The sequence below is a fragment of the Jatropha curcas genome, chromosome 4, assembly GCF_041381405.1.
Source record: "Jatropha curcas cultivar XTBG-Jc1 chromosome 4, XTBG_Jcur_1.0, whole genome shotgun sequence".
NCBI lineage: Eukaryota > Viridiplantae > Streptophyta > Magnoliopsida > Malpighiales > Euphorbiaceae > Jatropha > Jatropha curcas.
The window spans coordinates 6,100,754-6,113,365 of record NC_143154.1 but is presented as its reverse complement, the minus strand read 5'-3'; the positions used below and the strand labels follow the sequence as shown (position 1 = coordinate 6,113,365).

General features: G+C 31.3%; 1 protein-coding gene across 4 annotated transcripts; it reads left to right on the top strand.

The window, feature by feature from the left end:
- Window positions 1–7,932: 7,932 nt before the first annotated feature.
- LOC105634495 (U-box domain-containing protein 5) lies at window positions 7,933–12,333 on the top strand. 4 transcript variants are annotated; one of them, XM_089720785.1, is made up of 6 exons: window positions 7,933–8,703; window positions 9,446–9,523; window positions 9,906–10,175; window positions 10,302–10,475; window positions 10,863–10,970; window positions 11,629–12,333. In XM_089720785.1, exons 3-6 carry the CDS (start codon window positions 10,155–10,157, stop codon window positions 11,965–11,967), a joined length of 642 nt encoding a protein of 213 aa, XP_089576911.1. In that variant the 5' UTR covers window positions 7,933–8,703; window positions 9,446–9,523; window positions 9,906–10,154; the 3' UTR covers window positions 11,968–12,333. The 4 variants fall into 4 exon arrangements, with proteins under 4 accessions (XP_089576911.1, XP_089576913.1, XP_089576912.1 ...); XM_089720787.1 differs by having other exon boundaries at window positions 9,906–10,191; XM_089720786.1 differs by having other exon boundaries at window positions 9,895–10,175.
- Window positions 12,334–12,612: the final 279 nt, after the last annotated feature.

Genomic DNA, 12,612 nt, shown 5'->3' with positions numbered 1-12,612 from the left:
AACAAGATGGAGCATTTTTTCCTTATCATAAGCAATAAATAGATTAATTGGATCAAGTATGAAACACATATAAGCGACTCAGTATTCACTTCATTAAAACGACGATTGAGCTCTTTGAGTTGTAAATCTATCACAATATAAAATAGCTCCACTTGTAATGATGCATATTTGTCATTTTTCTACAATGCATCGAGATCGTCCTCGAAGGATATGCATACCATCCATGTCAAGAACATCCAAGTTATTTTTATTTACAAAATAGGGAAACTTCATTTAACAAAAATTTTCATCCATCATCTCTCATAATTCACAATCGTTGTTAGCTATTTTAATCAAAGTCATTGCATTCACAATATCTTGATTCTTTTATTGTAGTGCTTGTGACAAATCATAAGTAATTCATAATATGTTTCTCATTAGAAGAAGACAAAAGGAAATGTCAAACTATTCTAATGAATCTAATAAAGTGCAAGCTTCAACTCTTTGCTCTGACTTTCCATTTTCCATGACAAAGGCTAATAGAATAGATCGTGGGAGGACCCTTTTCTTTTTTGGTTCCATGCTAGCTCCTTTTTTAGCCAATTTCTTGCCCCTTCTATTTTTATTAAGCTAATCAAAGTATAATAATGTGAACTCCATCTTGTATCTCCAGCCCACTTCAAAGTAGATTCTTGATTTTTCCCTGTCCACTCTTAAGTTCACCACTTTCAAGTGCTTTTAAAATTTCAATAAATTTAGACTCTATAAGTAAGTCATGCAGTTTGAAAGAGCTTCCAATAATATTTACCACATTTGTTATTAAAGTGAACAAAAAAGCAACATACACATGATTTTTTGCAACAACAATAAATGCTAACTAAAATTGTTGATCAAAGCAATGAACATGAAAGAAACTTTCATTCTTTTTAGTATTAAAGTTTTAAGATGGTTAAATTCCCCTTATGTATTAGTTACCCCATCATAGCCTTGGCAGCGTATTCTGGAAATGCTTAGCTTATGTTTGGCAAATAATGCTTTAACAGTGATAAAATAGTAGAGTCTTTGACATCCATAATGCCTAAAAGGTGCTCAATTACTTGACCTTGCTTGTTCACATAACGTATAACAATTACCATTTGCTCTTTAGTTAATATGTCATGGGCTTCATCCACTAGAATAGAAAAAAAAAGCATCAGTAAGAGCTTTAATGATGATATTGATGGTTTCAATAGCAAAAGGAATGACAATATCATTCTGAATATCTCAAGATATCAATTTAAGATTTCTAGAATACTTATCAATAGTAACTCTTTCATATCTTCAGTGTGCTCATCTAGAAACTTTTAAATTTCTAAAAAATTTCCTCGATTTCAAGAATTGCAGGATTCATCACGTCCACGGAAAGATAAGTCTTATCATAGAAGAAACCGAACACAATCAATAGAGGCATTTAGTAAACCCTTCCACAATAGAAGCATCACCACCACCTTCACGTTCTTTGCTATTAATCTAAAAAGGTAACAATACAAGTAATGTGCCGTTCTTTTATAGTATTATATTCCAACCAAGATGGGTTAAATCGCTTCATGATGTTACCTTGTAAAATTTGTGTGAAATCAAGAAAATGAGGTTGACAATGCCCTTTTTGTAAATATACTCTTCTAATTTCATCTTGAGTATTAAGATGATAATTCATGATTGGTTTTCATAATCCTAGATCTGCTAGAAGATTATTACTCTCAAACTGAAAGCCACTCCTTTTTGAATTTGACATTCTCTATCATGATCTTTTTGTTAATGAGTAGGTGCTTATATTGATTCAGGTTCAAAAATTGATTTTTGCTTGAAATATCTTTCCATGCTTTCTAATAATCAAATAATGTTCATACATTGAATAAAAAAATATAATATATAATTAGAAGCTTGTCTTATAGTAATATAGGGTTTTTTTTTTTTAAAAAAAAAAAGAATTAAGCAAGCAATCAATTAATTTTAATAACCAATAAAGCAAGCAAGCAAGATTACCTTAAATATTTATACTTATACAATTTATGTCTAATGAGATTTACAAAATAATTATTAATCAATTAACTAATAACCAAGTGAAAATTTAATATCAACATGACACGAGTTCATTAATTAAAGAGAAAAATTCAAGAATTTTTTTTTATAAAAAAATAGAATAGTAAACAAAAATGCAAAATTAGCAAACCAAGTGCAAAGTGATCTAATAAAGAAACTTTCATCATTCACTTATAAAAGCGTGTAATTAAAAAATGAAATGCTTTGTCACTTGTGTGACATGCATCATGTCTCTTCCTTTTTACCTTATTGCTATCTATATGTCCCTCTCTCACTCTTAGCTCTACAACTTGGTATAATACTTGTCTCTCTTCTAAATTTCCTTTCTATACCCATTTTTCATTGTCCGAAAAGAAAAAAAGAAAAAAAAAATCAAGATTTTAATATAGCTGGATTGCTTGGCTTTGCCTTTAGAAAATTCAAGGAAAATTTCTAATTCTAATCCGAAAAGACAAAGTAATGAAGTAGTATCTAATATCTAACATCTCAATTCATCATCATCCATTCATAGTTCATTCTTTTTTTCCATTCAACAAGAAGTACAAAATCATCATTTTCAATCGTCAATTCATCATTACAAATTTATAATTACAATTCAACAAAATCACAAATAAATTCTAGACCCTGAAATCTTTAAATCTATGTCAAAAATTAACTAAAATTATTACAATAAATACACAATTAACATTTGATAAGAAAAACCCAAAGGTTCTAAATAAATCTAGACATAAAGTAATGAATGAATTGAAAAAGAAGCAAAAACTATTGTATGAAAATTAATTTTAGAAATGGCTAAAACCTAGGTAATACAATATATACTCTCTCTGTTCTCTTTATTTAGAGAAAACAGAAAAAATTCTTAAATTAAGAAAGTTCGTTAAATAAATTTTTCTATCTAAAATTTATTTAAAAAGAGTTCATTTCTTCATCAATTACGAGAATAATAGCTAACACAAAAGGCAGTACCAAAAAGTGCATTTATTGCTTACTTGCATCTTTTGGGTATCACTTCTAATCTTCTTTATTAACTCTATCGCACTTATTACAATGGGGATCTTTACATAAATGTGCCTAGAAACGGAAAAATAACAATTACTATATTTGGCCTCTTAATAAGTTTTAATTTGAAAGAAAGAAAACTTCTGTGACTTTACTAAATTTTAGCTACATTTAAGTTTTAGTATGAGTTTGAAGCCACAATTTTTTTTTAAAAAAGTGCACAATCTAGCAAAATGTGTGACAACTTCATATTTTCAAAAAAGTACAACTAATAATAGTAAGTTATAGAAGGCCACAAGATGGTTTACAGAAGTGCATGATTAATAATAAATAAGCAAAAGTAGCTTACAGAAGTTCACAATCGTTACCTAATATAGAAAACAATAACTATTGAAAATGGCTAGTAATAATAAGGTCACAAAATGACTCACAGAAATGCACAACTAATAATAAAAATGCCACAAAGTGACTTACATAAGTTTATAACCGTTACTTAATACAAATAAATATTGAAAAAGTGAACAGCTAATAGTAACAAGGCAACAAAATGGCTTATAGAAGTGCGCGAGTAATAATAAAAATGCAACAAAATGGCTTACAAATGTTCACAACCATTAACTAACACACCTACACTTTTCAAAACAAAATGTGGTCGTTTTCAAAACTCACTAAATTTTAGCTACATTTAAGTTTTAGTATGAGTTTAAAGCCATAATTTTTTTTTAATAATCTAGCAAAATGCGTGACAACTTCATATTTTCAAAAAAGTACAACTAATAATAGTAAGTTATAGAAGGTCACAAGATGGTTTATAGAAGTGCATGATTAATAATAAATAAGCAAAAGTAGCTTATAGAAGTTCACAATCGTTACCTAACATAGAAAATAATAAATGTTGAAAATGACTAGTAATAATAAGGCCACAAAATGACTCACAGAAATACACAACTAATAATAACAATACCACAAAGTGACTTACATAAGTTTATAACCGTTACCTAACACAAATAAATATTGAAAAAGTGCACAGGTAATAGTAACAAGGCAACAAAATAGCTTACAGAAGTGCGCGACTAATAATAAAAATGCAACAAAATGGCTTACAGAAATTCACAACCATTAACTAACACACCTACACTTTTAAAAACAAAATGTGACCGTTTTCAAAACTTAACTAAGTCTAACATATATTCGTTCCTGAAATCAATGGTTGTGGCCAAATTTACAATGATAAAAGTTGACAAATAATAATCAAATATAGAAATAAGGCTAGCTTTGTATTCATATGGCAATTATTTTGACTTTTAATATTGGAACGTTAATTTTCTGGCCAAATATAAATAAACGACCACTGTTACTATAAAACGAAATGAAAAAGTGAGCTAATAACTTGTCCCTTGAAACAAACATACATTAAATGCGGAAAATATTTGTGTCTACCACTTTCCTTGATTGTTGAACTTCAATCCTAAAATAAACACATACACTCCAAGGGCATTCTAGCCTTTTTAACTTGGCTTGCATCCCAAAGTTACTATTTAGAGTAAAATTCTCTATATAAAAAATATATCCAAAAAGGAAATTTTCTCTAAAAAAAGAAAACAAAGGAAATACTAAAAAAACAAAAGAAACAAACTTCTTTCCTGCACAGTCTACACTCCAACTATCCAACATCCTTCCAAGCTTCAAGTATGAGTAGGTAATTGATCCTTAATCCTTGGATTGCAATTTGGAGTCGGTTGGGTTACTTGGCTAGGCCTAGGCTATTCATGTTTCATGAAGAAGAATTGCATTTTTAGTTTTATAGTTTGCCTTGGCTATTTAGCTTGTTGGATACAACTAGGTAATTAAAAATATTTTACTAATCTTTTTTAATAGCTAATGTAATACATTTTTTACTTCAATAATTTTTTTTTTTTGGAAAAAAAAAGACACCTTCCTATATTATAGTGAAATTAACACATGATTCCTATGCTTAGCCACTAACTCAAGCCTCTCTAAATTAACATTTGTCTAAAATTACCACCCTCCGTCTAAATTACCTTTATTTTTCGTCAGTGACAAAATAATGTCCGTATTACCCCTTGATCATTAATAAATTTGCTGTCAATTTACATCCAGTTAATTAACAATAATTAAAAAAGTAAAAAAATAAATAAAAATGAAACAAAAGAGCCGTAGATAGCTAAAAGACAAACATCAAATAGGAAAAAAATCCATCGCTGTGGCCACGATAATCAAGGATTATTTGTTGTTGTTGTAGAGTTGCTAGGGCTTCGTAGAGAAGATTATTGTTTGCTTCACAAACTGGTGCCTAGTACAATTGGAGGTTTTCGTACTGTCTGGCAGACTATCTCGCTTCCTCGAAACCATCCTTTATTGTTTCGGTGATGAGGATGTCATATTTTTTTCAAAAGATTAGAAAGGATCGAATCGAACGAGCTTGCTTTATTTTATTTATTAAAATGGTTCTCTTTATTAAACCCGTTTAATCCTTGGAAAAAGGTTCTCTTGCTTTGATAAGAGTTTATTTTGGAGTTGTTATCCTTATTAGGGAAAATTCTCGAATTAGTCCATTCTTTGAAATCGACTAATCCAGTTTTAAACCAGAGATAGGGTCTGGGAGTTAGGTACGAAATGGAAAGGTGGTAGTCACCCATTTGGCCTGACTAAGCCAGCCTCCTAGTTGTCCATTAATTCACAATAATTTAATAATGTAATTAACTAAAAATTGAGATGTAAAACCTTTTATGCATTTTAGAAAACATATCAAATACACATTCAATCTCATCCATACAACATGAAATAAACCATCTAAAGAAGAGGAGGTGAGGAGAATAGAATACATACTAACCTAATTATTATAATCTACTCTTAAACCCTCCAAATTTTCCAAATCCAATCTATCTATTATAAGCAAGATTTAATAGGAATCCTTATGGACCCTTTACATTTTGCAATAAAACTTAAATCAAAAAAGAAAATACAAACCGCAAACAACAAACATAAAGAATAACAAATACTCACAAAAGTATAAATTAATTATAAGATCACAACACAATCAATCATCCAACAAGCATGAATATGATGAATGAAAATGATACAAGATTAATAAATAATGGGTTAGCACAATAACAATGAACATTAAACTAAATAAAAAGAATTTAAAGGAGAGAAATAATAAAGTGGTAGTAAAGTAAAAGACAATAATTAAATAACAGAAATTTAAAGGTTTTAACAAGATTTGAGCTTATAATCTTGATGTTCATCCTAGAAGTATGAACAAATCCACCAATCAATGCTCTCAATCATGTTTCATTTGTTTATTTGATCCATATATGACCTAATGCGCATCACAAACCTTTAAAGGTTGGAGCTTGGCCAGAGGATCATTGCATCGATCGGGACATTTATTGGATAAAAAATAAGAGGATTTTGGGCACTTATGGTTTGAGGCACAGGGAAGTGGTGAATGCCATACGTAATGGCACACGCCACTACTATTGGCCTCGGATGTGTCGAAGAAGAGCATTTGTAGGGATAGTGCAACATGATCCCTCACTATCACCTTTCGGATGATGAACAAGAGCAGTGAATCATATGACCCGCAATGGTCGAGTTTATCAGCTGGATCTGATCAAGCCGAGGGAAGAAAATGAGAAAGCAAGCTCATCGGATGTGTCGAAGAAGGAAGTAGAAGATGCTATTAACGCACATCATAAAAAGATTGATACTATAGATAAGTGTAAACAATTATTATTAATAAATTTATTTTAGAACAAATATAATTTTAAAATTTAATAGTGGATAAAATGTTATTATAGCAAATAAATATTTTTTAATAAGAGAAATATAATTTTTTTGGGAAATATAATTCATTAATAATAAAATCAAGTATTATAAATACTCAATTAGTCCAAACATACAACTTACTATCATAATTAATAGAAAATTCACTGATGCTTCAACAACAAAAGAATTATCTATATTTTTTTGAATAATAAAACTAAAATTAAAAGAAATAATATTAGATTTTTCCGCTTGAAGATAACTTTGACCGATATAAATCTTCATAGAAACAACTGGTCTTTTAATTGATTTGGACGATAAAATAACTTCTCCCGATCTTCTATGCTTGGATTGCTTTTTCCAAAAATTTATTGCGTATGACGTACACAGATGAGTTCAAGCCATTGTGCGTTAACAGCATCAATGAAGGAACATGCCACACTACCAGGGTCCACTGTGCGTTAAATTTTAATTTTAACTAGTTTGGTTTGATTTATAATTTAATAAACCACATTCAAAATAATTTGATTTGATTTTTATTTAATTAAACCATTTAAAACCGAATCAAAATCCCATTAATAATAAATTCCAAACCTGTAACTTAGTTTTTAATGTCATTTCTTATGTTCTTTAAGTATTGAAAGAAATTTGTTTGCTAGTTATATATTTTTTAATGTCATTTCTTAGTTTTTAATGTCATTAGTTACATTTAATTTTATTGTTTTTATAAATTTAAATTGCAGAAATTGATATTTATATGTTATGCTTTATGTTATCAACCAATTGAGCAATTTTTTGCTAGTTATAGATTTTTTCTTATGTTTAATTATAGTTAAAACAATTTATAATTATTTTAATGATATCAAACTGCAAACCGAACTACACCAAACCGTTTTGTTGCGGTTTGATTTGATTTAATTTAATTTTATTGATAAAATGGTTTGATTTGGATTAACAATGTTACCCTCAGTTTTTATTTGATTCCGAAAATTTTTTCAAACCGCACTAAATCAACTCGTGCTCACCCACTACCGCAGCCATCAGAATAAAGCTTTACAAACCGTTAAAAGAAAAAAACATGGTAATATGATAGCACTGCGGTTTTGATTTGTCGTGTACAGTAGAAGGGACAGCCGCTGGCTCGTGATTGCTTCTTTCCTATTTCTTTTCGAGGCAACCAGTAAAACATGATAATTATCATCAGACTTGCATAATAGTAAGATCGGCCTGCAAATATTTCCTGGTTGACGCCTTGACGAGTCTCTTTTACGTCTAAATTATTGGAAATTACTTTTTCTCCGGTTTCTTTTTCTTTCCTTTTCTTTCTTTTGTGCAAAGACTCGGATGTCCTGAGAATCAAACTATTTCTTTTTCCTTTTTTTGGAGGTCTGTAAGCAGAATTCTCTCTTCTTCTCGTTCTTTTTGGGAAAAATAATTCTGGGTTTTGTCTCTTTGTTTAGTGGAAGTTGGGTTTTGATGAAAAAGAAGATATATGTGCATATATTCTGTGTATTGTTTAGCAGCAGCATCATCATCATCATCATCTACAAATATTCTCTTGGCTTGTTCCTTTCTCTTTGCTTTAGCAACTTGAATTTCGCTCTTAGTTGGGTTCGCTTTGAACTGTCTTCTGTTGGTTTTAGAGCTGAGCTTAAAGAATTTTCCAAGAATCTGTATTTATTCCAGGAACCAATGTGGTTGAGGGAAATTTTGTGATTCAAGAATTCGGTTTTTGCTAGCTTGTATGTTGAAGTGCTAACTTTTTGTTAAGGAAAGGAATAGTTCGTGTTTTTTGTTGCTTCCATATTAGCTGAGGAGGTGCTTCTTATAGTAGTTGTGTTTTCAAATTACCAGGTGAGGCTCTCTTACTTTTTTGTTTTTTATTGTTTCTCTGCTCCTTCGCTTATATGATTCGTAAGAATAGTAGTTAATAAGATGGATTCAATGAAGTTTTTCATTTTCTTCCAAATGTATGCCTAGGAAACCAATTGGTTGGCCTTAGAAAATTTTAGGAATGCTTAAGATCACTGATGTATAAGTATGCTATTTGGTTAATTGATTATTTTTTATTCAAAAGCGTCTTAAATTATGGCCTATGATCAGTAAGTCTATCTGGATAAATTAAGCCATCTATTTGTGTATGCACTTGTTTACTTGATTGTTGTCGTTGTTGTTGGGACGGGGAAGATAGGGTGGGGGATACACTAATTTGACATATCTATGCAAACATCACCTCATCTTTTCAAACGTTCAATTCTCAAATTTTATTCTGATAGCAACATAATTATGAGTCTTTCAATGATGATTATTTCTACCCTTAAGAATTCTCAACTTGATAAACATAGGCAGTTAGTTCCCCCCCGGGGCATCTTTTTGTTGTCTGGGTCTGTTGTGATTTTCATTTATAAACTAGTATCATAAGTTGTGGAAATCTGAACTCAAATTTTATTGTTAACTGCTAGTGCTGTTGATATTTGCTGCTTATAAGTCAGTGTAGTTATGTGATCTTTCTTTCTTATAATAAATATCTTTTGATTAGTTATATGTTATGCTTTTGTTTAGCTATCCCTTACCTTTTACTTTAATTAATGTGCAGAACCTGCATTCTTCACTTTGAATGGCGGATGAAGGTGATGATGTAGTGGAACCACTGCCATACCTCTTTTCGTTTAAGGTATAGTGTCACAAGTCAATATATTTTGGACTTCTGCAATATCTGACTTCAAATATGCTGTTTAATTGTATTCTGCATTGTTAAAATTTACATGGAATATCTGCAGATCAAACTTTATTAGTTTGCTTTCGTGTTTCTGGCATCTAATTAATGTACTTCCTGAATGAATTAGAGTAGATTGACAATAAAATATGTTCCTTGTTACAGAGGTGATTTGTGAGCCAAACATGTCCTTTGAAATGTTTCTTTTATGGTGTTGTAGAGATTTAGTTGTCTAATTTGAACTTATGAGTATGAAAAACCTTGTGCCTTGTTGCTTTTTAACTGTTTATGGCATGTTTTCCTTTTGCTGCCAAATGAGTGAGTTACAGTGCTGTGACAGAGGAATGGCCATACTTTGGAGACTGATGAATGAACTGCTTCCTGAAAATGGTTGATGATTTATCTAGTAAAGGAATTTTACATTGCACTTTTTTTTGTTCTTCTGTATTTGTTTTAGCCTTCATTTGATTCAGTGCTGTGACAGAGGAATGTTTTCCTTTTGCTGTTTATGGCATGTTTTCCTTTTGCTGCCAAATGAGTGAGTTACAGTGCTGTGACAGAGGAATGGCCATACTTTGGAGACTGATGAATGAACTGCTTCCTGAAAATGGTTGATGATTTATCTAGTAAAGGAATTTTACATTGCACTTTTTTTTGTTCTTCTGTATTTGTTTTAGCCTTCATTTGATTCAGTTCTATTGTTTTCAAGCTATCTTAATTTTATTCATCTTTGCAGGTGCATTATTTGATGTGCATAGAATTAATGAAATTAGTTGATAGAATTGAAAAACTGTTTCCAGAAATAGAAAAAGCAGCTTGGCCCTGGTTAAAACTGCCCTGGTTAAATGAGACAATTGAGAAAGCCAAGCAGATTCTTCTGTCCTGCTGTGAGTCTAGTAAACTATATATGGTAAGTATTCTGAAATACTTTCAGATAAAGAAAGTATGCTTAAACACTTTCAGATAAAGAAAGTGGATAAAATAAGAAATTCATCATTCATGGATGCATGTGTATGCATATACATTCACAAATTTGTCTGTGTCAGTTATAGATGTTAGATGTAATTTTTATCTTGATGTTTGTTTTATCCTTAAATTTCATAAACAATATGTTTTCAGATGGATTTTCCTTTGTCATATTTTGTCATTGGGAAATTCATGCTCTGAAACATTCAATATTTGTGTAGAAATTGGAATATTAATTTTATTTTTCCATTCCTTTTACTCTCCGGTATCAGCAGTACATTCACTTAATCCATTAATTTGTGGTTGATAGTGCTTCTTGCATCACTTTTAGGTAATAACAGGAGAATTCATAGTTTCAAGATGTCAAGGAATGAGGAACAATTTTGAAGAAAGTTTAGGCGATATCCAAACTGTGGTTCCAACTCCGTCGGCTTCTGAGGTTTGTAAATATACATGCCTTTGGAGTTTTCTTTTTGTTCTCTCTCTCTCTCTCTCTCTTTGTGCCTCTATGTGGATAACAGGCATTCTTCAGTGAGAAAATTGCAGAACCTGTTTGTCTGTAAAAATTCGTTGGTTTTCTTGCCTCAACATGTTTATTTCCTGATGCTAGAATATTTACATCAAACTTATTCAAATGTTGTTTATACCTCGTATCAATAGTAATAAAGCTCTCTCTATGCCCATCATATCTCTCTCTTGGTTTTGGTGATTTGTTTCCCTGAAATGGGGATGCAATTACTGCTGGAATAGTTTTCTGCAACAATCTGATTGGTGATTGCTCAAATTCAGGGTCCAAAGTACACAAAATGGAATCTAATTCCTTCTTTCCAGGTCATCAATATATAATCTACATGTTACTAACAAATGGACCCCCTGAATCCTGTTTATTCCATGTTGCAATTTGCAGCATTCTTTTTGTTGTTTTTGCTAGTTTATCTGTTATTTACTAGTTGAGTATCTAGTTTACAGAAAACAACACCAGCGCCTGTTTTTTTAGATCAGCATCAGCTTAAGTCTATTTTGTAATTTCTCTATCATACTCGTATTCTTGAGCATCAGTTCTTCGGTAAAAAGGATAATTTAACTTTCTTTTGCAGATCTCTCGCATTATTGATGATCTAAATGCAGCAATATTTATGCTGGACTCTTCCGATAAAGAGGCTGGTAAGGTTATGCGCGAACTGCTTCAGCTGGGCACTTCTCAATCTGATTCAGTGGAATATTCTGAAATAAAAACACTTCAAATTGCTGCTTCAAGACTTCATATAACATCTGCAAGGGCCATACTAATAGAGAAAAGATCAATCAGGAAACTGTTAGATAAAGTTGGTGACAATGATCCTCCCAAACAGAAGGTCTTGAAATACCTTCTGTATCTGCTGAAGAAATATGGAAACTTGATTGTGGAGGAGCAAAAAGAGAATCCTACAGCCTGAAGGATCAGTTGGACCCATGAATTCTCCAAATGTTAATGTTCATAGCCTATCTGGTGAAGCAGGTTTTGATATAGGAGATCAGCAGTTTGAGGCTCAAACTGATTTTCTAGACTGGTTGGAAGTATTTGACTGGTCGGATGTGGGTTCTATGTCCTACGCTAGCTCACTTAGTTCTATGAGTGAAATACACTGTCACGGCCCATATTTGGGGCCTTGACCAGTGTAAGGCTAGGCCTTGTCTAACCGCACAAGCCTACTGTGTGTAACTACTTGAATGAAAATACATAAGGAAATGCTTGAAAATTTTACGTAAGAATGTAGAAATATTTCAACGGTTAATACTCAATGGGGTAGACTTCAACATAACCTGCAAGTGATTAATAGGGAAGCACTGTAGAGTACTATACATCATAACATTTCTTTACATTTTCGCAACAGAATTCCGAACTAACTTGGCATTGCCATTTTGCTCGGGTTTTGGAGATTGGGCTGAAGCCCAATAGATTGAGGGGAGCTCTTATTCAGATCATTCGGCTGATTTTAAATGACTACATTGGGCCTTTTTTTGAGTCTTAGGCACTGTTTGTTTTCAAAAAATAAAATATTTTTTAAGAGAAATATTTTTCTCAAAAAATATTTTTTAAA